Raw genomic sequence first — 27500 nt, forward strand, 5'->3', positions numbered from 1 at the left:
ATCCATGTTCATAAATATTCCATAAATGGCTTAATCTCTTATTCTTCTGATTTTAGGTCTTGGAAAGTCCCACAACTCATCGCAGACTGGCTGCAGGATGATACACTATCTTAGAGAGGACACACACACACACACACACACACACACACACACACGTACAGCCAGATAGATGTGCTGACGCTGGAATCCGAGGTTCTGCTTCCTGTGTGTAGTCGCATGTGTGCAGTGTGTGTGTCTCTTTCTCTGAGAAGCTTAAGTTTCTAGCGGAACTTTTTTTCTTTTTTATCAGCCGGCGCCACACATGCTGCAGGCCAGACCCCCTCTTCTCTCCGGGGACCGCCGAGAGGCTCATCCCTTCATCCTCCTCCTCCTCCTCCTCCTACTATTCTTCCTCCTCCTCACCTTCTTCTTCTCCTTCTTCTCGTCCTTCTTGGTGAAGAGCGTGTGGACCCACCAGATCTTGGTGAACATGCTGCCGTACGCCAGGCTGAAGCCGAGGCCGAGCAGCCATAGGCGGAACTGCAGGGGAGGAAGAGGAAGAGGAAGAGAAAGCGAAAGAGGAAGAGGAAGAGGAAGAGGAAGAGAAAGACAAAGAGAAAGAGGAAGAGGAAGAGAAAGAGGAAGATGAAGAGAAAGACAAAGAGGAAGAGAAAGACAAAGAGGAAGAGGAAGACAAAGAGGAAGAGAAAGACAAAGAGGAAGAGAAAGACAAAGAGAAAGAGGAAGAGGAAGAGAAAGAGAAAGAGGAAGAGAAAGAGGAAGAGAAAGACAAAGAGGAAGAGAAAGAGGAAGAGAAAGACAAAGAGGAAGAGAAAGAGGAAGAGAAAGACAAAGAGGAAGAGGAAGAGAAAGAGGAAGAGGAAGAGAAAGACAAAGAGGAAGAGAAAGACAAAGAGGAAGAGGAAGAGGAAGAGAAAGAGAAAGAGAAAGAGAAAGATGAAGAGAAAGACAAAGAGGAAGAGAAAGAGAAAGAGGAAGAGAAAGACAAAGAGGAGGAGAAAGAGGAAGAGGAAGAGAAAGAGGAAGAGAAAGACAAAGAGGAAGAGAAAGACAAAGAGGAAGAGGAAGAGGAAGAGAAAGAGGAAGAGGAAGAGAAAGAGGAAGATGAAGAGAAAGACAAAGAGGAAGAGAAAGACAAAGAGGAAGAGGAAGACAAAGAGGAAGAGAAAGACAAAGAGGAAGAGAAAGACAAAGAGAAAGAGGAAGAGGAAGAGAAAGAGAAAGAGGAAGAGAAAGAGGAAGAGAAAGACAAAGAGGAAGAGAAAGAGGAAGAGAAAGACAAAGAGGAAGAGAAAGAGGAAGAGAAAGACAAAGAGGAAGAGGAAGAGAAAGAGGAAGAGGAAGAGAAAGACAAAGAGGAAGAGAAAGACAAAGAGGAAGAGGAAGAGGAAGAGAAAGAGAAAGAGAAAGAGAAAGATGAAGAGAAAGACAAAGAGGAAGAGAAAGAGAAAGAGGAAGAGAAAGACAAAGAGGAGGAGAAAGAGGAAGAGGAAGAGAAAGAGGAAGAGAAAGACAAAGAGGAAGAGAAAGACAAAGAGGAAGAGGAAGAGGAAGAGAAAGACAAAGAGGAAGAGAAAGAGGAAGAGGAAGAGAAAGACAAAGAGGAAGAGGAAGAGGAAGAGAAAGATGAAGAGAAAGAGAAAGACAAAGAGGAAGAGGAAGAGGAAGAGAAAGACAAAGAGGAGGAGGAAGAGAAAGACAAAGAGGAAGAGGAAGACAAAGAGGAAGAGGAAGAGAAAGAGGAAGACAAAGAGGAAGAGAAAGACAAAGAGGAGGAGGAAGAGAAAGACAAAGAGGAAGAGGAAGACAAAGAGGAAGAGGAAGAGAAAGACAAAGAGGAAGAGAAAGAGGAAGACAAAGAGGAAGGAAAGAGGAAGAGAAAGAGGAAGAGGAAGAGAAAGAGGAAGACAAGAGATGATCAGGTTTCAGAAAAACACTAAAACTTCAAAACTGTTTAAGAACATTTGTATTCATCAGCTCGTCTCTTTCTTCATCTGGACTGAAGGAGATGAGACACATTTTAGTTATGAAACTATAAAAACTTTGGGGAACAAAATTTGATTTTTAAAAGTTTTCCAGTAGAAATTAAGCCGCTGCCTTTATTAAACTACAACACATTAATAACAATATATATCATGAGAATATATGTACACACAATCTTATTTAATACATCATGAGGAGAGGAGAGAGATGAGGGAGGGAGGAAGGAAGAAAGAAAAGAAGGAAGGAAGATGGATTGATGGACAGACAGACAGATAGACAGCTAGATAAAAGGAATAAAAGAACAGATCCAGAGCAGGAGGTCGGAGGCGGAGTCACAGGGGAGGAAGTGGACAAAGAGCAGAGAGGCAACAGAAATGGAAATCTGCCAACACAAAGGCTCAACATGGCCGACAGACGATCCCAACGTCCGTGCAGTTTCAGACACCCGGTGAGTTGCGGCCGCACCGCCGAACACCAAAAACACATTCAAATACTCTTCATTCATCCGTTTAAACATCCATCATGTGCCGGATCAAAACTTCCTGAAACGCCTGCGTTCTGCAGGAGTCTGTTTGCCGCCGGCAGGAAGGAAACCCTCCGGAGCAGGAACGCAATCACAGCAGAGCAGAGCTGAAATGGACAGCTGCAGCCGAAAAGTCCAAAAAAACAGGTGCAGGAAATCAAACGCAAGTAATCAGTGTTAATTTAAAAAGCACCTGGAGGTGGACCAGACGGTTCAATATCGTGCCGCGCTAAAAAAAAACCTTCTCAAACTGACAGAAGTTTGTTTTAAATTCTAGCTGAGTTCACGAAATTTCCAAAGTTTACTGCACGAGACGGTGTCTTCGTTGTCTCCACCCACATTGACCAATGACCAATCAAATCGCTGCACTGCTCTGTTCAACTTTCCTGCTTAAAAGAAATCTCCTTCTTATCTGACTGATGTCTCATCGAGCACAAAACAAACACTGATGGTGGGAAAAAAAACAACAACATGCCATTTGTGGGCGAGTTCGCTGATTCGCTCGTCGGCTGCAGCACATTAAACATTAATCGGTCTTTAATGTTCAAAAATCACTGCTAGAAACGCAGCGCTCAGTGTGTCTCCTGCAGCTCTCAATCAATCAAAAAGAAAAAAAACTTTTAATAATAGAAAGCTATTAGAAACACATTTAAAAACCTGTTGGTGGCATTTTTGACTGCAGAATGTGACGTATTATTTCAACATCGAGAGCTGTTTCATAACTTGTTTTTATCAACCCAAAGTCTGACATTTTAATGAAAACATTTTTAAATGTAAAGAATCATGTTAATTTCTGCTATTCTGGATTATATCACAAATTTCAAGGCTACACATCTGTGTGAGCGAGTAGGGCCCATAATTGTCGTCATGGTAACAATAATAAACTGATAAAAAGACACGGTCGTAGTTTAGTTTCCAGAACTACTTGGTAAGTTTTAGAAAAAGATCACGTTTTAGCTTGAAATAAGTTCGTTACTCACATGTTAGGTTGAGAAGTATGTTCGTGACTATTCATGCGTGTAGTCGCGTCTTTCTTTTTTGGTTAGTTGGTAGTGGGCGGGGCTTATCAATTAACCCAGTGGCTCAGGTGCGAACTAGCTGCATGTTTTGGCAACTTCATAAAGCAAGAAACCGGACACCACGGAGACTTTTTGTTTTGTCTTGACAAATGAACGCCGAGTTATTTTTGTAAAACTAAATCAAGACTGAACCATCGACACAAACCCGCTGCTAGCCAGCCTATGACTTTTTCAAACAAGTGATATTTAGGAATGAACCTGCCCTAGGCGTCGCGACCTGCCCAGCCCGTCTTTCCTGTAACATATTTAAGCTACGCTATGTAGTAAAAAAAAGTAAGACGCATTAACTTGCATGCATAAGTTTTTAGTTTCACATGAAACACTGCAACAATCTTTGTCGTTGACTGCATATAAAAAACGTTCGGGTCTGAAAAGTGAAGCCAAAGCTTGAGTGCCTTAAAGTGCAATTCCACCGAAGGCCACTAGGGGGCTGGTTCCAAATAAAACTCTTCAAAGCGGTAGTTCACGAACCGATGGGTGACGTCACGGTGGGTCACCTGACTTCCTCTTTTGCTCCCGTGTGGCCATTAGAGGTCGCAGTGGATCTCACCTTTCTTTATGTACCTGTCTGAACATGTTTGGCCCAGATGTGTGTTGATGATCGTGTCTCGTCTCACCTGGCAGACGACGGGGAACTGCGACCGGTGGACGTGGTGTCCGTCGATGCCCAGAGGGAACACGGCGGCCAGCGCCATCATGCAGCCCACCGCCGTCATGTTGTTCAGGTACGGCTGCGAGTTCTGGATGTAGCTGCAAACAACAAAACGAGCACGAAGAAATAAAAAAAATTTAAGACAAAAATGAGGTGTTAATTGTGTTGGCATTCTGCGGTGAGCTCTTAGAAATGTCACCGCTTGTTTGTTAATTATTCTAAATGTCCCTTCCTTTAAATGTTATCTTAATTTGCCGGCATGGAGGAGCGTCTCCTTTTGATGTGCGACTGACGGTCGTTAGTCTAATTAGCGTCGACAGAAGTCTTCTGAAACAGGACAATTACATTTATTACAATAAAGTTCATAAAACAGCTGAAAGCAGGAAGAAACCATGACTGTTATTTTTTCCCCCAAATGAATTGCGAATTTGTACAATTAACCTGCCCGACAACAATGGGGCGGATTTCTTTGGTTAATCAGCTGATCGCACTGCCAACAGTTATATTAGAGACTGTTTTTACCACATTCAAATGAAGAGTATACGAACTTTAGCTTCGGGTTCACAAGCCGTGACGTATTTGCGGATGTTTTCGGTTTCCTTTGGATATTAGCCTATTTTAACAAGCTACGTGGTATAAAAACGCTAAACTGTTAGCCTCAGTGGCTTCTAGGCGCCGTCCACGTCGCCATTGTTTAGCGGCGGTGTTTCTCGTGACTTATTTATTCACGTAACTGCTTGAACACCGAGCACACCGCTAACACGACTTCCAACGTCGCGAACCATGAGCTCAAGACTTCAATTTTGAAGGCAGTGTATTTTTGCGTGAACACTAAATGCTAACGGTGCTAACACGCTAGCATGTTTTGTGGGTCTAATTCAAGTTTATGTCCCAAATCCACATTAAATATTGACTGTGAGCAGCTTTTTGAGTGTGTAAAATCTTTAAGAACGACATTTTTTCTTTCTGTTTTGAGAACCTTCCAAAGTCCGAAATAGTAGTTTTATGGAGTATTTTATTTTCAAATGTTTTAACAATTCAAGAGAACATACAGAACGTTAAACATTGCAGAATAAATTAAGAAAGACAAATACACAAATAAATGAAATAAAATGAAGTAAATAAATAAATAATTCCCCCGACTCAAAAAAAAGCCATTTACTCCAAATAAGACTGCCTGATTTTCAAAAATAAATTATATCTTCTTTTGAGGCAATATGTCATCTTTTCAAGAGGAACACAGCTGTTCGTTTCCACAGACCGTTTGTCGATGAGAGTTGGGAATCAGATTTCCATGTCGATAAAGTGGTGACAGCGTATACAACCGCTTAATATTTAGATTCTTTTGTATGTAAAACTGCTAATAAAACACACTGTGACAGCACGACATGATACAGATATAAAAATCATGACATGGCAAGAATGCCTCCGTTTAGGGTGTCTACATGACAATTAGCATTTCACACAAATTCATTATTCATTTGACTAAAAACACAAATATGAACGTCTCCACGGCGTAAAAGTGAGAAGGATCCCAAACGTCTGTACAAACCCCTGAAAACTTTTAACAGCCACGTAGTGGACTTAAATAAAAGAAGCTTTAATTGATTCTTTAATATATTTAATCTACTAGATGCACTTTCATTTGTTGCCGTGGCAGAAACGATTCTCCGCGGAGGTCTTAAGCTCCTTAACGTCCACATTTCTCTGCCTGCGTCTTTTTGAAATCTGATGAAAACTTTTTGTCTCCGCACCAAAGCGTCGCCGCGGCAATCCAACTCAAGAAACGGGAGCTTAAAGGATAATCAAGCAAAAAAAAAAAGAAGTAATTACCACAGTAAGAAAATAAAAGAAAGGGAGAGAGATTTCTATCTGGTGGAGACGATGTGTTTATTTAAGTGGCACATTAAGAGACCGTTTTGGTGCTGTGAATTGTTGTATCCGTTAAAAACAGCCACCTGCCGAGTCAGCGCATTCATCCTGCAGCAGTGGGTGTGTCGTTTTATTCTGTCATCCCGTTGACCTGCCCCAAGGCCACACACACACACACACACACACACACACACACACACACACACACACACACACACACACACACACACACACACACACACTATCGCTGCCCTCCATCCGACCTTCAAGACCTCTGAAAAACCTTTAAATTCGGTTACAGACCGTCAATGCATCGCTGAGGGATTTTTCTGCTGCTTTATTGTGCTGCTGCTTTGAATTATGATCGATTGAGGCCAGCGTTAGAAGTCAAAAAAAATTATATTTTTCCCTTGTAAATTGGATTATTTATTATTTTATCCCGCGTGCAATAAAAATCTGTTTTTCTTTATTTAAAAAATATTTACATGAACATTTTACTATATAGGTCAAATGTGTATTTATTTATTTTGTGTATATATCCTAACTATATAAATATATATATAAAATATAAATAAAAATTATTTATAATTTTTTTTTATATATATACAATTTTTTTCCCTTTTTATTCTATTCTATATTTGCAATTTTTTTTCTTACCTTTATTCTTAAAATGCCATGACAACTAAATTTCCCCACACCTTATTTTAGCAAAATGAGCTGTTGGTTAGCTTTATTACCTGGTTGTTAGCATTTTTAGCTGCTTGTTATCTTGAGTTTAGCTGTTTTGTTGCAAAATTAGCTATTTGTTAGCTTTGTTAGCTGGTTGTCAGACTGTCAACACAGAGTTCTGCTGGGACCTTCTGAGGTGTCAGAGAAAACATGGCATGGCGCCATGGCAACAGGTTTCTCCAACATGGCAACGCAGCCGCATGTTTCTAACCCTCAACAACACAATCATAGCGTCCCACCGTGAAACTTCTTTCTGTTTCCCAAAAATAACTGAACTGAACTTTTTGATCGCCCCTTGTTTAAATATATTTCATTACATTACATGTAGCTGACGCTTTTATCCAAAGTGACTTACAACACCGACGGTTCACCATCAGGAGCAATTTTAGGGTTCAGTGTCTTGCTCAAGGACACTTGGGCATGTGGACAGGAGGAGCTGGGGATCGAACCACCAACCTTCCGATTAGTGTTCAACCCACTCTACCGTCTGAGCTGCAGCCTCAGCAATATATAAATATATATAAATTACAATCATTAAAGTGCCACAAGACTCTTGTTTCTCCACGATGAGCTGATGCAGGATGACAAAACGAGCCGTCCAACGAGCCGTCCAACGAGACGCCCGTCAGCCTGCAGGACTTCTCGGTCTGTTTATAGAAAGCCGGCGTGAACCGGACCAGAACTAAGAGGGAAACATCTGTTCTCCAAAGACCAAATTAACCGAGCTGTAGGACAGAAATCACTGGAAGGTCAAACTTCTGCTCAACTCGCACCTGAGACTTTTCAAAAGGTCAAACACACACCATCAGTTTGAGAAAGATTGCTTCTTTAAGTCCATGATTAGGTTTGAATTTTACCCGGTTTTTAAAATGGATTGTGTATTTTTGTCTCCTAACAAGACGGTCGGCAGCAAACTTGTTTTGTGGAAACTGAATAAATTTGATTTGATTTGATCTGACTCGTACTGTTTTGGCTGCTGAAAGCAGCCCTCGGTGAAATTGTTTTTGAAATATAATCAAAGCTGGAAGATGTCCTGACTGGCACACTGGAGCCGGCCAGAGATCCCCGAAGAAACAAACCTCTCCAGCTTTAGAAAAAAATAAAAAATTCCTGATAAGCTCGTGGACTTATGGGACTTTTAAATCTCTTTGAACCGGGTCGAACACAGAAATACTACGTTAAAAAGACTTCACAGACACGTATTAAGCTCAGAAATCCTCGTTCAGAAGGCTTCTTTTAAGGCGAGTCTATTTGTGTTTGGTTTGAGGCGACAATGAAAACCAGCTGCCACATCACAGAGAAGCCACGCCCACATCTCTGAGTGGGAAAAAAATCTCTGCTTGAATAAGAGTTTATTTATTTTTTTCTTCGAATGGAGAAAAATTTACAGACAGATTCATTTCAGTATTATTATTATTATTATTATAATTATTATAATTTTTATTATTAGGGTATTTCTACCAGCTCTTATTTTCCATTCAGAAAAAAGGCTCTGACATTGATTTCCCTGCATTTTAAAATTGTACAGCCCATAAAACGGTGGCGCTTAATGTTTTTTCTTTTTTTTCGTCCAAGCAGCAAATTACTACATTCGAGAAGTTAAACTATTAAATGTTTTGTTTTATGCTTTCATCTGGACATACAGCAAGCCACAGTAACCAGAGCTGCTGAAGGAAAAGGTGGATTCATACAACGACCTTTTTACGAAAAACTGGAGGCATAAACAAACATTAACTAGAAAATAAGCGAGGAGGACGACTGGAGTGGAATAACTGCAGGTTCATTAGTGTGAACTCACCGGACGTTGCCGTTGTAGATGTTGAAGGTCAGACAGACGATGCCGAGCAGGATGCCGAGGCCGGCGAAGACGGACACGGCGGCGAAAAGCTTCTGGGACAGGAAGCGGTACTCCTCGATGACCACGGTCCGATCGGCCGGCGGCCCGTCGCCTGAGGGAGGAAAAAGAAACGGGAGGATGTGAAAATGGGATCCGGCTACGACACACGGGAAACACATCGCCACGGTAACAAGATATTCAACTTTTGAAGCTCGCAGCTGCAATAATTTGCTTCTGACAGCTGAGTTGAGATTGAACTCGTTTAAAAAGCCTCGAGGGTTGTGATTCTACGGCACGGTTGGACCCTCAAACTCTACGATGACGGCGGATACGAACAGCAAGAGAAAGGTGAAGGTTGGGGGATGTTCGATTCCTGGTCGGATGTAAATCTTTCACAACAGGTCACAAATTTATAGTTTCATGTTTTATAAAATTGAAAAAAAAAAAAAAAAAAAAAGGCCAAACAAATTCCCTAAAATGGACGGTGACTGCAGACAAACCTCGACTGGGAGCAACAGGAGCCTTTGAGGTTTATACACATCATAGTATGTACAATACTTTTGGCCAAAAACAGGTCTTCTTGAATCTTCTTTTCTAATGAATGAGGGATTATTTTCAGATGGACCTCCAGAAAACTAATAAGAAGGAGTGACTTTAGCTAACAACACCGAGATAACTGATGGACACATTTTATTCACTTTGGATTTGATGAGAGAAGTTGAATGGGAGTCTATGGAGCCGGAGGCTTTTTGGAGCCGACCTCTACTGGCACTCGCTGGTATTGCAGCTGAAGACACTTCTGGATCAGAACCATTTTACAGACCTGGAGCTACGAACATGCACCAGTAAAAAAAAAAAAAAAAAAAAAAAAAAAAAAGTGGACATGCTTCATTTTTTAATCGGGGTGTCGTGCGATGTTCCAGACTTCACCATCGTTGTTCTTTGATCATGTCACACTAAAAGTCCCGTTTGTGGTTCATATTCAAGCCTGACACTGGAAACAGAAAAAAAATTGTCAGAAACGACTAAATCGTGTCAAAATCTGTCTGAATTTGTGTCGTCTTTCGTTTGTTTTGAACAAGTTTACGGGTGATTGCGTAATAACAGTGACAGGCCGACCGACGATGACCTCACGACTGACCAGCTGAGCGAAGATGAGAGATCGTCATCGCTCGTCTTCTCATCCTTCACATTGCTGCCACTTTCAGCTGCGAGCGACGCTGAATAAACTGCAGCAGTTCAATTTACACCATCAAAACAATACTTGTACTTAAATGCATTTTTTTTTTTTTTAAATGAACATAACTGATGTAATGAAGTGAGCGAGTTGATAACTTCGTGTTAATTAGTTGGAGCTTGAGGTTTTCTTTTTTTAACTAACTAGCTAATTATTCATGCTCGTGTAGCTTTCAACTCCTCCGTGGTGTGTGTGTGTGTGTGTGTGTGTGTGTGTGTGTGTGTGTGGTGGGGGGTTGAGGGGGGGCAGATGGACAGGGAGCTTCTTCTTACACTCAACAGCCTCTGACTGTCTGTCCGCCTGAATCTGGGCGCTGCCTGCAGATCTGTGTGCGGCGATCCTGAGTGTGCTGCATATCTCCCAGAGAGCCTGAGAGGATGTGCCTTCGAGTGCCGGGGAGCATTTACGGATGCATACAGTGTGTGTGTGTGTGTGTGTGTGTGTGTGTGTGTGTGTGTGTGTGTGTGTGTGTGTGTGTGTGTGTGTGTGTGTGTGTGTGTGCATGTCAGAGGGGAAGCAGAGCAGCAGTGTCAGCGCTGCGTGAAGCCGATGTGTCAGATGTCAGAGGAACGTGTCAGAGTGTCCCCCCCCCCACACACACACACCCCCTCCCACACACACACCCCCTCCCTCCACCCGACCCCCCTCCCTCCCTCCAGCCCCCACAGAAGGTTGCCGGGTGCCAAGCCGCCCATCACACTCTGTTTAGATGCCTGTCACAGAGTGTGTCAGGCGACATCTGACTGACGAGTGACGACATAACGGGGCTTCACTTTCACACACTTCAACATGAGCTTTACCTGCTGTACCAAATAATCCGGCCAGAAATGAGATAATAATGCTATATGGTTATAAAGTGTTTGTTTTTTCCAGTACGTTCCAGCACCAATTATTCCTAATGAGGTAAAAAAAAAAAAAAAACAACAACTGTGGATTAGCCAATTAATAATTATGAGTTCATGTAAAAGATCATTTTGGTTTATTTCAATTAGGAGTTCAAGGGGAAAACTAAAAGTTCTGAAACTGTTCTGCTGCATGCAAATAAAACGCAGCGCAGTGATGCACACCGAGCAGCAGGAAGCAAACGTGAGATTTTTTGGATCAAATTTTTTGGGGGGAATAGAAAAATCTCCAACCCCGCCCGCATACAGCGAAGTGTTCCTGAGCCCATGCAGTGATTTCCACCACAGAATTGTGGCTGTTTTTAATGCAGTGCTGGTCTTGTCCCTTTGCATCAGATTTTGGGTCAAACTCTGGAGGGAAAACATTCGCTGTGAACCACCTGAAATGTGGCGCCATGGCAACAGGGTTGTCCAACATGACAACACGCCTCGTCACTGTGCGTCCAAGACTTTCGGTTCCCCGAGAGTTTGACCTAAAATCGGATGCCGAAGGACAGAGCCGAAAACCAACATCGGATGGCTGTGATCTTCGGGTCCTCACTGCTTTCAAAACGGAGATGATTCTGTGGTGGAAATCACTGCATGGGCTCAGGAACACTCGGCTGTATGTGGGCGTGTTCAAGATTTTTCCGTTCCCCAAAAAACACCAAACGCTGCCTGATTTTGAACAAAGAAAAGTCAAGGAGAGAATATTACACCCGTTTCATCATCTTTGCACTGGCGCCCCCTTTTTATTCCTCCCTTTACACGAAGGTCATCAAACAACCACATTCAAATGTTCCAGCAGTTGAAAGCGGAGAGAAGAGACAGAAGGATGGAGGCAGCTTTCTCTGGAGCCCTCCGCAGTAAACATCCAACATGAACTCCCTTTAACACGCTTCTGATTGAACACGTGGAGTCGAGTTTAAAAAGGTCTGCTGCGTGAGAAGGAGGTCGGTGGTGTGGAGAAGAGGAGTTCAGCTGCTCCTGACACAAAACATAACAAACTACATAAGAGGGCGGGAGGGGTGGGATGGGGGGGGAGGGGCATCCAATAGGAGGATGGCTCTGCTGCATTCATGTTTTTGCCACCTTTTACTTTATTTGTTTAAATGCTTTTAATGTGAAGCACTTTAAGTGTTTTTTATGTGCAAAAGGGGACAAATAAATAAAGCTTATTATTATTACATGATGCATAATAGATATAAAAAGTAAAGGCTGTTTATGTGACTGAATGAATGTACAGTATGGAGTAGTAGTAGTAGTGTGTGTGTGTGTGTGTGTGTGTGTGTGTGTGTGTGTGTGTGTGTGTCGAAGGTCCATTCAGTCGACGCTTTCGCAGCCCTTTAAACCCTCCTCCGTCCTTGATCAAGGAATCGGGACAGGGTGTTGCCATGGAGACCCAGCTCCATAAGAGTTGCCACAGCGATTAGAAGAAGAGCCGAGCTGAAGTGGTTGTTAGGGCGACCGCGCAGAGAGAGAGAGAGAGAGAGAGAGAGACGGGGGATGGGGAGGCACCTGGTAAACACACACACACACACACACACACACACACACACACACACACACACACACACACACACACACACACACACACACACACACACACAGAAAACTTCCCGAACTGAGTCACCTCCACAGAGCAGGAAGTTACTCACTTCCTCTGAACGAGTCGGTGTCGGATGGATGAGTCTTATTTGGTAAACAGCGAACGACTAAACTGACTGCAGGAGAAGAAGCAACGCGAAACAAAACAAAGTCCACAAAAAGTCACCTCTGGACTCTTTGGGAGGCCGAAGGAGTTTCAGCTTCGGCAGCTTTTGAACCGGGCTAATGTGGAGTGTGACGCGCCGACGTCCTGCCGACGGACATGCAGGTCACCCGTCCCTCGGCGCTGACGCTGACCTGGAATCTGGGTTCGGTTAAACACTGGCCGCACATCGTTTCCTTAACAGCCTAAAAAAAGTCGTCTCTCTCTCGGTGTCTCGGCGGGGCCGCGGCGGCGTGCAGGATTGATTAGTGGCACACTCTGTCCGGGCACAAGTATGTCACCTCTCCGGGGAGAGACGGGCCAGTAAACAAGCGCAGGATCGGTGAGGCAAATTAACACTAAAAGGTTTTCACAGGAAACTAGAATACGGAGGATGGAGCGTCTTCACGGAGAAGAAAGTTGAAAAAACACCGACTGGATATAAAAGAGTTCGTAGCTTCAGGTCTGTAAAATGGTTCCGATGCAGAAGTGTCTTCAGCTGCAATACCAGTGAGTGCCACTAGAGGTCGGCTCCAAAAAGCCTCCGGCTCCATAGACTCCCATTCAACTTCTCTCATCAAATCCAAAGTGAATAAAATGTGTCCATCAGTTATCTCGGTGTTGTTAGCTAAAGTCACTCCTTCTTATTAGTTTTCTGGAGGTCCATCTGAAAATAATCCCTCATTCATTAGAGAATAAGCCTACAATGTCCACATTCATGTTCCTGTGTAAGTTCATCTGTGTGATTAAGTAATCACACTTCCATGTATGTTTGTATAATTTTGCTTTAAAAAATAAAAAACAATAAAAAAAACAACCTTGCACCTTCCTTAGAGGCACAACTGTCACTCACACACACACACACACACACACACACACACGATGCAATATTTTTAGACTCGGTGTGATTTACACTTTCACATCATCTCTGCTGTGTCTTGAGATTATTATAAGGTTGTTAATTACAAGTCGAGTTTTTCTGATCTCACTGTTGTTTCTTGACGGTATTTTCTAAATTATCCATAAAGTCTCCGTTCAGCCCACGTTTGTTCACATCTGTGCAGCTGTTACTGACTAAATTTAGGGATTAAAAAAAAAAAAAAAAAATCTAAAGACAGTCGAGGATCTAAAGGGTTAAAAATCTGAAAGTTTTTCTTCATTATCACAATAATCCAGTGATGTCTTTATATCCTGTTTAACGCTGCCAATTTACCAGATAGGAAACAAATCGAGGCTAAATTTAAAACCAGGCTGAGTTGTAGCCGGTGTGATTTCACTGCATGAGCCGCGCCAACGTTTCAACACGTGCTGGACACAGAGTGTGCATCCCAAAATAACCAGCTGCATCCCAACGAGCGGGTTAAGAGAAACTCCGTCACGTCATCTAGTTGAAGACGTTGACTCACGGCCAACTCTCGTCTTACCGATCCAGACGTCGTTCCCGAACCAGGAGAGGTTCTTCTGAGAGCTGTCGTAGTAGCCGATCTTCTTGTAGCTGCCTCCTGGAAAAGAAAACCATAAAACAAAACAAAACCACAGAAAGGTTTAATTAGTACTTTAATGAATTTCCTCCTCGAGACGGGAGCTGATAAACATTCACATTCATGCAAATGACTGAGGCGCACAGATGAAGAGGTGAAAAGAAAAAAACGAGGGATGAAAAAGGTGCACGAAGAAGGACAAACAAAGAGGCACCGAGGGGAGGAAAAAAAAGGCGCTTATGTGGCGGTTTTGACCGGGAATACTGATGAGGTCCCGCAGTGATTCAGGGATTCAAGTCAGGTCGTCTCATTGTGGATGTCAAATTACCTCGAGACCACAACAGGAAATATGAGACAGAGTGTGAAGGAGGGAGGGAGGGGAAGGGGGCGGATTATAAATTCAGCTCCTTTAAGGATGCCAGGAGAGACAGAACAGAGGTAGAAAATGATCCTCAACCTTTTCCTCACGCGGGGGAAACTCATTAAGTCACTGGTGACAAATAGGATTCCTTTTCTGGGGGGAAACGGCTTAAAAAAAACCGAAGGTCTGCGGCCCAATTAGAGCGCAGCCTGGAGTCAACCCACACCAACCTCCTTAAACGGAGGCTTTTCTCAATCGATCGATGAATTTGGGGAGGAGGGGGTGGGGGGAAAGGAGGGCGGGGCGGGGGGGGGGATTTACCTTGCAGCTGCTCGATGAGAGTCATCGCCATCCTGGAGCCCTGGGCGTCGAACACCACCTGGCCCTGAGCACACAGACGCACATTTTAATTATTCTTATATAATTAGATAATTATTAACTCCTTTCCTGTAAAGTTACACTTCTACATTTTGGGGGGAAAATACACTCGTCGTTTGTTTTTTTTCTCGCCAGGAGACACGTAAGAAGATTGATACCACGGTGTCGCGTCGACCGGCTCCAGATGTAAGTGGCGATAAATTAGACCTTTATAAAGAAAACAATGAGTAGTTTTTGACTTGATGCTGTCGGAGAGATGTTAATTTGACGTTCAACGTTTCAAGAGGGGGCGGAGCTTCACTGTCCGAAGACAGAAGAAGGTGCGTCAGGTCAGGAGACACCAGGTGGGTTTCCTTTGTGTCACCGTGAATTCATCCCCGAGAGTCAGACTGTCAACACCGAGTTCCACTGGGACCTTTTGAGGCGTCTGAGGGGAAAACATTCGCTGTGAACCACCTGAACTGTGGCGCCATGGCAACAGGGTTCTCCAACATGACGACGCGCCCACGACACTACAACTTCTCGCTCGTAATCGCCGCTCCCGATGCTCCGCTAGTCGCCCGATTTGCCTCTTTGCGGCTTTTTGTTCCCCAAAAACATCGCTTCGTTCAGTTTGTTGGCAGGCGAACTCTTTCATAAAGGAAGGACATTGGAACTGTTTGTATTTGTCCCATGTGAGGAATAAAACCAGCGATAGTTGTGGTTTATCAACGCTGGTTCACCAGACTATGGCCGTTACTACTGCCATTTAAATGGTTGATTTAAATCACGTTAAACACGACTTTTATTTTGTTGCATCCCGACACGCAGATATTCTGCACAGCTTAGTTGTTTTAGAAACGAGTTTAGTCACCACGAAAAAGTAAAAACTGTGTTGGTCAGACGGACAGAAAAGTCCAAAGACTTTTCTTGGCTTACCGAAACGCCCTCGAAGGAGCTGGTGTTGAGCGCGCGGTAGATCTCGGAGGTGATGTCGTGGTTGTTGTAGTTGAAGTCCTCCAGGCGCCGGCCCTTGGCCTTCAGCGGGGCCACGGTCTTGTTGAGAGCGAGCGCCAGGGCCCACACGGCGTCGTAGGCCAGCGGGGCTTCCTGGAAGCCGCCGGTCTCCTCCGGGTTCTTCCCTCCGAGCCGAGACATCAAGGCGGCGATGAACTCCTGTGATGTCTGACAGAAAAACGGGAACAGGAGACGATATCAAAGAGAGGGACCCTTTGAAGAGAAAATGCAACGGATTATTTGGAGTCCTTTTTTGTTTGTTTGTTTGTTTGTTTGTTTGTGTTCGTCCTCATTCATGGAACTGAGACGGTGAAGAAAGAGACGGCTTTCAAATGAATCCTTCAGATCCTCAGAAGGTTGTTTTTTTTTTGGCCGATTCATTTGAGTTTCATTTCGGATTTCTGCCGTCGTAAAAACGCTCCCACCTGCTTCCAAAGGAGTCTTCGTAAATAAAATGAAATACTGTTCATACGAGGATGAGACTGTCTGTGTCCGCCCATCACTAACACTATTTTAATTCAATTCAGTTCAATTCTATTTATAAAGCGCCAAATCACAACACAGCTTATTTCATGGCACTTTAAATCATTGAAGTCTCTACAACAGAACTTTACAGCATCATACAGAGAAACCCAACAATTCAACAACTCCCACATAAGCTCGGAGGAAAAACTCCTCTTTAAGGGAGAAAAACCTTCAACAGAAGGGAGAAAAGCTGGGCGGAGCTTCTGCCTCGACCAGTTGAGGGTGATAGGAAAGCAGAGACAGAAAAGGACAGCATAGAGATAGAAGACATGAACTGTTGGTGGAGACGACAATTTTATCTGGCAGAACAAATGCAAATCTACAAATCTGAAAAAGGAGAAGGGTGCAAATCAAACAGCTGCATGTCAGTAGAGTTACAGTTCGGTTTTATTTCTGCTCCCAGCCTGACTAGAGGGCACGTCGGCAGTAGATGTAGACAGTACTCTCAATAAAAGTCTTTTCTTTTTTTTTTCTTTTTTTTTTTACAGCAGAGCCCTTTGGCCTTCAGAGTTGCACCGACTGAGCTAACCGCTGCAGTGTGACATTTCTACAGGAATAGTTTGACATTAAATAAAATATGCTTGTTCACTTTCTTCCCAAGAGTGGGATGAGAAGATCAATGCATACTTTTTACAAGTTTTTTTAATTTATGGTTCTTTATATATATATAGGTGTGTGTGTGTATATATATATATATATATATATATACATACTTATACAGCAAGTATAAGACATGCACAGTGGCACAGACTGGATATAAAAATGTTCGTAGCTTGGGGCGTATCTGTTTGATTGACAGGCCTGTGGTGCAGTCAGGTTACAGCTATTGGTGGGCGGGACGTAGTATCGTCAGGTTTCCAATCAGATCGGTCAGATCCACCGCTGGCTCCTCCCCCAGCTCGTCCAAATATGGTCACTTCCTGCTCCAAACTGCTCCGAACTATCAAAGATGGTGACGGACTGAATCTGAACTGGAGGATTCATAACGTTCACAAACCAACGATGACATCACCGCTGGCTGATGACATCACCGCTGGCTGCCTCTTGCTTCAAACCAAATATAACAGCTCGCGTGGAAACTCTTTGCTTTGCTATAAATTTAAATCCTCAAGAGCGACCGACGTTGTTCCTCTTCTCACTTTCACACCGAGGTGCAATCAAAGCAGCCTCTGTGATTAAACACCGATCAAGATGATCTCCCACTCAAAGCATGGACACGGCGTGTTGTGAGACGGGACATTATTGCCGCCATTCATCACAGGCGTCCCCGCGGCTCCTCCAGGGGCCAATTAGGCCGACACAACTCCAATTCAGTTATGTCACATTCATCTAATTGAAATTCCACCTTTGGCATTTGCTATTTAAATCTGCCACCCAGCCGACTAAAAACTAGCTGACAAGGTGCTATTGCTAGACACCGGTTTAAAGTCTCCCGTCTTGAAGAAATACGCCCATTTGAAAGTTTGAAAATTGAATTTAAATAGATTGACTTCGAGCGGGAGTTCTGGCTGTAATTCTTATCACTTGGTGAGCTGCACATCAACAGCTAACTCAGCAGGTGTAGCGGCAGGTGCCGCATGAATATAAACAACAGCTGCTGATGAAGTGCGAGGAAGAGGAGGAGGGGGGGGGTGGCTGGAAAAGGTGGGAAATGGAGATGGAGAGAGAGAGACGGGTAAACAAGAGGAATGAAAGGATGAGCCACGACAAGACCAGCGGAGTTGGAGAAGGTCGAACAAAGGAGGAGGAGGAGGAGGAGGAGGCGGAGGCGGTAAGAGGATTAGAGAAGGTGAACAAAAGGAGAGCGACGGATACCTGAGGAGCAAAAAAAAAAGAATAATGAACGCTGGGGCGAAATATGACAAAATAAAAGGAAGACGTTCAAAAAGAGCGAGAATTCAAAACAAATGATCCGCTGCACTCTCGGCGCGACGATGATGAATATGATATTGATTCAGGTTGTACACAGTTCAACATCTCTGTGACATTATCATCCTCCTTTTCCTGGAATAACTCGGGACTCGTGGAAATTGATCCCTTTAGGAATATAGATAAGGAGCTGAGTAGTTAACCAGCGTGAACCAAGAGACGAAAGAGACGCAGAAACGCTGCAAAAATAGCATTAAAATCAGAACTATGTTCAATAAAAATAGAAGAAAAAAAAGATTTAGGAAAAAAATTGAAATAGTAATTATGTTTTGTTTTGTTTTATTATTAAAGAAGACTGAATGCGTACAAGGTCAGTGGAAAGACGTGATTGTATGCAAATGTAAAAACGGAGGGGGGTCATAAAAAGGCCCGAAGACATGTTGATGCAAAAAAAAATATATAAATAGAAGTGTTTCAATGAGAGAAAGACGGGAAATAAATAACAGAAAGTCATAAATGATTTGTGAGGAGGGGTAACGACAGACGGAGAAGACGAAGCTGCTGGAACGTCAACATGTATTATTAAGTTACAAAGAAAAACTATACGGCTAAAGTTAAAAAACACCGATAGCTGCACCACAGACCTGTCAATCAAACAGACACGCCCCCAAAAACAGGTCTTCTTGAATCTTCTTTTCTAATGAATGAGGGATTATTTTCAGATGGACCTCCAGAAAACTAATAAGAAGGAGTGACTTTAGCTAACAACACCGAGATAACTGATGGACACATTTTATTCACTTTGGATTTGATGAGAGAAGTTGAATGGGAGTCTATGGAGCCGGAGGCTTTTTGGAGCCGACCTCTAGTGGCACTCGCTGGTATTGCAGCTTAAAGGCGCTTTTATTTATGTATGTACGTGTACGGGACATAAACATAAAAAAAAGTCCTGATGATGTTAAATGGGAGGAGTTATGCGAGCATTGTGATGTCATTGTAAACTCATCAGTTGTAGTCACAGATTAACGTGACAGATTGCGGCGGCGTGTTTTGCGTGTTCGCACCATGTTGGAGACTCCGCGGACGGTTTCAGGATTCAGCATGACGATCTCGGTGGTGACGTGTCCCTCCACGGCCTCCGTCATGTTCTCCACCGTGCAGTTGATGGCCGGGTCCTTGATCTTGAACCAGTTGTCGGCGTACCAGCCGATGAGGAACCACACGTACTTCTTCCCGTAGAGCTTCTCCTTGAACACCTGGAGGCCGGATGCACGGAGGAGGATGGATTATTCCCAACGGCAAACATTCATTCAGACGTTCAAAGAGCTCATTTACGGAGCTTCATTTTCTGCTAATAGCCTCGAACAGGTTTCCGTCTGTTGGGATCAATCGAGCGGAGAAAATAACAAAAAGGGTAACTCACCTCACAAAACACCTTTCTGGCTTCAGTCTCGTAAAAGAGCCCCACGATTATCCTGGCGTCCTGGCGCTGCGCCAAAAAAAAAAATCACAAACAAAAACACGGCTTTAATTACTTACGACAAAAGTTAACTTAACAAATAAGCGCAGCGTGATGAAGTCCTGCTGCTTCACAGGACGCTGCTGTTCAGGAGCTGCTAATTAGTGTGGCGCATTAATTTCCCTCTATGCAAACAGTACCATGCAGGTGTGAGGTGGCGAAGGGTGGGGAGCGCCTGTGAGGGGGAGGTGTGTGTGTGTGTGTGTGTGTGTGGGGGGGGGGGGGGGGGGGGGGGGGGGCAGCTGAGGTGAATTTTTAATCAAAGCACCTTGAGGTTCTTGACAGCGACAGCCGGGTCGGTGAGGAAACTCTGGCGAACGCTGATCTCGATGCCGGCCTCCTTCGTCCTCTGCTCCAGATCGTCCAGAGTCTGGCAGATGAAAGGGAAGGACAGATGGGGGGTGGGGGGGTGGGTGGGGGGAGGAGAGGCAGCCCAACAGAGGTGACAGGTTGACATTACAGAGAAACTCGGTCCGAAGAGAAAGACAACAAAACAAATAATACAAATCTGAAGTGTATATGAGAAAACGTGAAGAGGCCGAAACGCTGATGAACAAGAAGAAAGAAGTCGGCGTGAAGAAGACAATAGATCTCTGGACAAAAGACAAAAGACAGAAGGATGTGAGGAGAGAATCAGAGCGCGGGATCATTAACCTCCATTACAGGAACCAAACCCCGAGCACCGCCGCCGCCTCAAAGACGTATCGCCTGATCAATATTTCTCACAAGCAATATTCCAACAAATTACTTCAAAAAACAATCCTCCATCAAAAGAAGAGATCTTTAGGTCTGAGAACACAGAAAAACAGACGTAAACAAACACGGAGAGGCGGGAAGAGGCGGACTGGGCGATTTTGGACCGCAGGAAATAAGTGTGATGTCATTCCTCAGTTTCCTGTCGGACAACAAAAGGTCCGAGAACTTCTTTAGAGTTCCTCTGAAGAAAAGTCCTTCGTCCTCCTTCGGTCCCAAAACGCCTGAACGGCGACTACGACTTCAGAGATACTGACCGAGGTGAAGACTTCGGTGGTCTGCTGGATGGTGGCGATGCGCGTCCACTTCCACTTCTGGAAGAGCTGCACCCGGGTGGGGTTGTGGAGGGTCGCCGACGGGTGCGTGCGGAAGAAGGTGGGGAAGCGCTGGCGGTTGGACAGAGCCGGCGAGCTGGAGCCGTAAGACAGCTGGAAGACAGGAACAGAAACCAGATGTGAGAGGCAGAACAAAAAGAAAAGGAGCAAATGGTGAGAAAGTTTGAGGCGGGAATGAAACACGGGGAAAAAATAGAAATGTACTTCTGAAGGCCAAACGATCCGTCGTAAACAGACTTCAATGGATTGAAATCAGGCTTCAGCAACGAAGACGACCGGTTCAAACGGCAAAACAACAAAGAGGAAGGACGGAGAATCAGGAAGACGATCGCTGCTCGTTTTCTCATTTCCTCATCGCTCCCTCTGTCAAGCTCCCGTCGGGAATTAAAAAATAATAGTTTCAATAAGAAGGAGAAAAAAAACGAAGAACCCAGGATTTCCTCCTGCACGCACCGCCGTGAAATCGAGTCATCCCGCTGCGCTGTTACAAAGAGAGCAAATTAAAGAAACGATCTAATTACTGCCAACAGAAGCTCGTTTGGACCGATATGATGTGAATTCACAGACTGCTGACTCGTCTCTAACATGAAGAACCTGCTCGCCGTTTAGGGAACGGACACGAAGAGCCTCCGTCTCAGTCCCATTACCTCATATGAGATGGGGGGAGGGGAGGGGGAGGTGGCCACAGGCGAGACGGAGGCGTCAATGGGAAACAAGGGGAAGCGATACAGGAAGTGACAGCTGATCGGAGAGATCGAAACAGAGCTGCAGCTCCGTCGGTAATAAACGTGACGGGTGTCCACATGCGTGAGCTCGTGCACACGGCGTGACGGTGTAATGACAGGTTGGGGGGATATTCTATATTTGTACTTTTTGTCCACAAATCACACGAAACAACAACAAACCGAGTATTGATCCTATTGTTGAGTGTTGTCAGCGAGGACGAAGCTTTACATTAAGGTTTGTTCAGACGCTCTGAAGGACGGACCAATCAGCAACCGGTGGGCGTGTCTAAGTGGGATGAAGCTGAAGTCAAGCGTTCATTTCCAACCATCAGTGATGTCATCAACCATCAGTGATGTCATCGTTGGTTTGTGAACGTTATGAATCCTCCAAAAGGAGGTTGGACGGCTGACGGACACGACGCGAGTCAACGAGGGAGCGATTAATCCAACACACCTTAAAAACAACTCGTGGTGTTGGGAGGAAATATTTTGTTAATTTGAGTGAACTGAATCTTTAAAAGTCATCCGCTCGACAGCGAAGAAAGAAAACGACGTGTTTGCAGCTCGTTCAGCTTGTTGTTGTTTATATTGTTTTTGTTTTTTATCGGGGTTTGATCAGCAAACTGCCAATTTGGAGAAACAAGCTGGTCCCCATGGCAACGCAGAGATAAACCACCACCAGACTACGAAAACTGGGTAAAAACTGGGCGACTGATGTAGAGCTGCAAGTTTCCGCGTCAAAGCTTCCAAAAAAAACAAAACACTAACCGCTTGTGTCTCGACTCGTCGCCTCGCAGCCGCAGATCAACGGCCGCCGGCGGCTGCTTTCAGAGAGGGAAAAGATACGGGATCAAATTAACAGGGTGCCGGGAGGAGCTGATGGAGAGCCTCTCCTTGATCAGCGTCCAGAGATGGAGGTTGCTGGGGTTTTTTTCTTTCTCTCTCTGATGAGACTGTTTGACATGCGAGGAAGATCCTGCAGGGAGCGCACAGAAATAATTGAGTGTGGCGGTTCGGAGGTTGTGCCAGCGGTGGAGGGGAGTAAAGACAGACAAGATCCCTTTGTGGTGACGAGAGAATCGGCTGAGGCCGGAAATGAGGAGTGGGAGAGAGAGAGAGATGCAAAGGAGCTAGGAAGGGAGGGAGGGAGGGAGGGAGGGAAGGAGGATGGAAGAGGGAGGGAGGGAGGGAGGGAGAAAGGAAGAAAGGAAGGAAGAAGGGAACAAAGAAGGGAACGAAGGAAGGAAGGAAGGAGGCCAGCTTCAAGCTGGAAAACAGAAAAAGAGTGAAAAAGTGGAAACGAGTTTTTAATGAAGAAGCCGAGGAAGACGAGCTGATGCCAACCAGCAGAACTTATTGTTCTCGATTGGCTAATCTCTGGATGAAACTTCAATTACGGGACGAAGCTAATTGGCAGAGCGCTGTGAGTGACAGATGAACAAAATCAAGTGACTGATGAAGTCACGAAAAAAAAAAGAAAAAAAAAACAGCTTTCAGAGGGAGAAATTGTAATTTACAGATCCGGGATGTGTTTTAAATGCCGGGAATGAATAATAATATGATGCTGTAACGAAACAACACGTTCTGGGAAACTGAAGGAAGCTGTGTGAAGTATTTTTGAAATCAATAAACAAGTGCGGCATTGATTTGAGGAGTTTAGTGTTATAATCACCACGAGAACAAAAATATGATCAAACGGAGCAGAGAGGAAGAACTTCAGCGTCGAGGGTTCTTAAACGTTTCTTCGTTTGGTTTCTGGTTCTGTTTGGTTTTCTGTATTCGAATCATTAAATCTCTCTACCTTCACTTTTAAGATCGTATCTTGGTCATTATAGGCGCGAGCCATTCGTCCTATGTCATGTTTATTCAGGACACATCTTCCTTCATTAAATCTGATGACATTTCAGAGATTTTTTTCATATTAGCCTTTAAATCAAGTAAAAAAATGGAGTCTCTGAATCTTCCTCTGCTTCTCAGGCCGACCGAGCCTCGTCTTTTTCCACCAGACCTGCATGTGTGAGCGTTACTGTTGTGGAAGTTAATAACAGGAGCTTCGTCTCCGGCGCTCTTTCAAATACGAGCTGATGCATCAGCTGGCAAAGATTCTGACGCAGCGCCACGTTAGTGCCAACTTCAGCCATGTTTTCATTGCATGCATTTAAATACACTTTTCCCAACTGGCACACTTGTACCTTAATTAAAATGTACCTGCAGACGTCCAGACAGCTTTCACTGGATAAAAAAAAAAAAGAGTTATAAACAGGATTTAGTTTTTTACTCTATAACTGCGAGGCAGTTATTTGTGCTGAGATTTGTTTGACAGAAGGAACAAAAATTTGGGAAAAACGGTAGTTAAAACCGAGCCTGGTGTTTCCAGAGCCAAATTCACTGCATGAATATCTCCACAGGCAATCGTTCGTAGTCGTTTGCACCCTGCTGGGCGGACACCTTCGGATTCATTCTGAAACTACATTTAGAAAAAAAAAAAAAAAAAGAGTTTCCAGACTGTAATCACAGCAGAGAAAAGAAGCTGTGAGCGACAGTCTGACGGAGCCAGGCGACCTCAACAAACTGAAAACCTCCGGGGCAAAATGCAACAAGTCCTCCGACCCAAACGGCCGCACGGGCCGCTTGTTCTGACCAAAACGCAAATCCGACCTTCGGCAGTGCTTTTGGAGGACGAAAGTGTCTGAAAGTGTGTTAAAACTGGAAGACACCCACCACGATGAGGTTCCACATGCGAGCCGCCTCGGCCACGATGGTGGAGACGCCGCTGCAGCCGGGCATCAGGACGATCTTGATGGGCTCCGTGTACAGAAGGTCGTACAGCAGCTTGGTGGATTCTCCCGGGTCACACTGGAAGGACAGAAAACGACACGTTTAGTGGAATAAATCAAGGTGAGACCGAGACAGAGGCGGCAAAAGGGAGGACAAAGAATTGATGGAGACAGATTGGGGGAAAAAAAGAAAAAGAGACAGGAGGGAGAAAGAAAAAAAAAAAAAAAAGGGGAGACGACGTAGAGCCACAAAAAGGCCGAAGAGACAAAAAGACAAGAAGGAGAAAGAAAAGGACAAATGGACCGAATAGAACCGACAGGGACAGGATGGAGTAAAACGGAGCGGCGGGCGGCAAACAAGCAGATGCAAAGAGAAAAGGTGAGCGAGCAGCAAAAAAAATACAACATCTCCTCGACCACACAGACGGATTTATATCTTCACAACAGACGGAGACGTGAAGACGGACAGACAGGCAGAAAGCAAACAGCGAGCCCGACGGCCGTTAAATCACTCCGACCGAGCCGTTTACGGCGTGTCGAGGTGGACGGAGCGCGGCTGAACGATCCGTCAGACACATCACTGACGGGACAGAGTCACGCTGAGACGGGCCGACGGGTCCGCTGATTCAGCACGGATGAAGAGATCCGGCTCTCACACACACACACACACACACACACACACACACACACACACACTCTCCTGACGAGTGTCACAGCGATCATACTGCAGGCGATGATGGCGACGACCAATAAAGCTGCTAATTGGAGGAGGGGAGTGGGAGGGGGAGGGGGGTGAGGCGGCTCTGAATTTTCTGAAGTGGTCATCACCCTTCAGGAATATGTGAAACCTCTTATTGATGGATGATTTTTCCATTTGCTCCAGATTGGCTGGAATTACAGACGTTTCACGTGACGGCTGAGAAAAAATTGAAATAAATAAGTCATGATGTCTACGAGAAGAATTCGAAGTGAAGCCTGATGGAGCCGCTGGAGAAACGTTCAGATCAAAGGACCAAATTCAACCGCAAAGATTTATGATTCGTTGGTTTGTGAACGTTATGAATCCTCCAGTTCAGATTCTGTCCGTCAACATCTTTGCTAGTTCGGAGCGGTTTGGAGCAGGAAGTGACCATATTTGGACGAGCTGGGGGAGGAGCCAGCGGTGGATCTGACCGATCTGATCGGAAACCTGACGATACTACGTCCCGCCCACCGATAGCTGTAACCTGACTGCACCACAGGCCTGTCAATCAAACAGACACGCCCCCAAAAACAGGTGTTCTTGAATCTTCTTTTCTAATGAATGAAGGATTATTTTCAGATGGACCTCCAGAAAACTAATAAGAAGGAGTGACTTTAGCTAACAACACCGAGATAACTGATGGACACATTTTATTCACTTTGGATTTGATGAGAGAAGTTGAATGGGAGTCTATGGAGCCGGAGGCTTTTTGGAGCCGACCTCTAGTGGCACTCGCTGGTGTTGCAGCTGAAGACACTTCTGCATCGGAACCATTTTACAGACCTGAAGCTACGAACTCTTTTAGAAACAGTCTGAGTAAATCGTGACACGTTGGCGCGTCACCAAGTTGCCTCAAAAAAATCAAAACCAACGACATATCTGATGATCTCTGTGCGCCTTCTGGGAAAATGTGAGTCTGAACCTCAAATGTGGCAGAAAATGTATTTTTAAAGACGGAGAATATTTTTTGTCGGAGGTGTTTTTCCTTTTATTTCACAGCGATAGTTATACCTCTAGTGGCACTCGGTGGTATTGCAGCTTAAGACACTTCTGCATCATTTGGCCTCATTTTTCATACCAGGAAGCTACGAACACTTTTTATATCCAGAGTATGTGGTAGATCTGCGTACGTCGTTACCACGGCAACCCATGCAGATAGGTTGGTGACGTTTGCTCGCGATCGAATAAAGATCTGATCCGAGAAACAAATGTGATTCGCTGCAGTCTGAACAAAAAATACATTTTTGAAAGACTTTTGTTGTTGTGTTCAGGAACCTTCATTATTTACAACGTGTTGCATTGTGGGAAAGGAAGCTGTTGCTGTGAACCCGAGTGAAGCGTCTCCTCCTCTGTTGGCCGTCACATCAACACTGAAGGGTTCCAGCAGTAGAACCAAAGCTTTACTTCAACCTGCCTGTTCTGTTGTTTTCATCCACATCTGAAGGAGCCTCGTTTTACGCGGATGATTAAGCTTCTTACATTTGTTCAAGCGTTTGTATTTCTTCCCGTTTTGAGGGGTTTCATTCGTCGCTGTCGTGGAAACGGCGGATGATTGAAAGGCCGGACGATGGAGCGCGACGCCGCTCTCGTTCTCCGGAACGGACCGCTTCATTACGAACCTCTGCAGCCCGCTCACGTCTTCACGGAAAGATTCAGACGGAAACAAACGCACGACGTGTTCCTCGAAAGTCAAATTCAAGCGGCTGCTGTTGCTGCATTAATAACCAGGTTTGATTTTAACATTTTATTTTGGTAAATCGATAGAAATGTGACCGGTTACATTCAGAGATAAAAGTTTAAAAGCTTCTTTAAAAGTGACGTCCGTCCACTGATGCTTTTATAGTTCCACAGAAAACATTCAGCTGTAATTATCCTGTTAGTTTGTTGTTTTTAAACTGAAGCTCTGCAGATTTAACATTTACATATAATTATATTATTACATAATAAAGTGAATAAATGTTTGAATACTTAAAATAACCTGAACACGGTCAGAAACTGCTCTTTTTAAATTAAATTCTCATTTCTACATGCTGGTTTTTTTTCAGGAAACATTGATTTAATAATTAGAAAAGGTAATTAGCACTCATCAGAATACAGTTGAAGCAGCAGAGAGCTAACAGGCTAACGTGTTGCCGTAGCGACGGAGAGCACAAACGACCGTCGGGAAGGACGGCGGTCGAAAAAGCGCTCGTCAGGTGCGTCAGTCTGCATCTTCGTCACGGAGAGAGGACACGTCCGTCACTTCCACGAGGAGGACGGACGGCACGGACACATGGACACACACACACACACACACACACACACACACACACACACACACACACACACACACTCTCACACACTCTCACACACTCTCACACACACACACACACACTCTCACACACTCTCACACACACACACACACACACACACACACACACACACACACACACTCTCACACACTCTCACACACTCTCACACACACACACACACACACACACACTCTCACACACTCTC

General features: G+C 44.5%; 1 protein-coding gene across 1 annotated transcript in view; it reads right to left on the reverse strand.

The window, feature by feature from the left end:
* The window catches only part of gabbr1a (gamma-aminobutyric acid (GABA) B receptor, 1a), a 63606-nt gene that overhangs the window by 12593 nt on the left and 23513 nt on the right, over nt 1–27500 (reverse strand). Inside the window, 11 exon segments of the mRNA XM_069175298.1 lie at nt 403–519; nt 4203–4335; nt 8637–8787; nt 13968–14045; nt 14707–14770; nt 15682–15927; nt 19218–19409; nt 19577–19642; nt 19941–20042; nt 20683–20853; nt 24207–24341. Coding sequence (XP_069031399.1) covers nt 403–519; nt 4203–4335; nt 8637–8787; nt 13968–14045; nt 14707–14770; nt 15682–15927; nt 19218–19409; nt 19577–19642; nt 19941–20042; nt 20683–20853; nt 24207–24341 — 1455 coding nt within the window.

This window comes from Embiotoca jacksoni, unplaced genomic scaffold (genome assembly GCF_022577435.1).
Source record: "Embiotoca jacksoni isolate LCO1_2020_lvr unplaced genomic scaffold, fEmbJac1.0.p SCAF_66, whole genome shotgun sequence".
Lineage (NCBI taxonomy): Eukaryota > Metazoa > Chordata > Actinopteri > Embiotocidae > Embiotoca > Embiotoca jacksoni.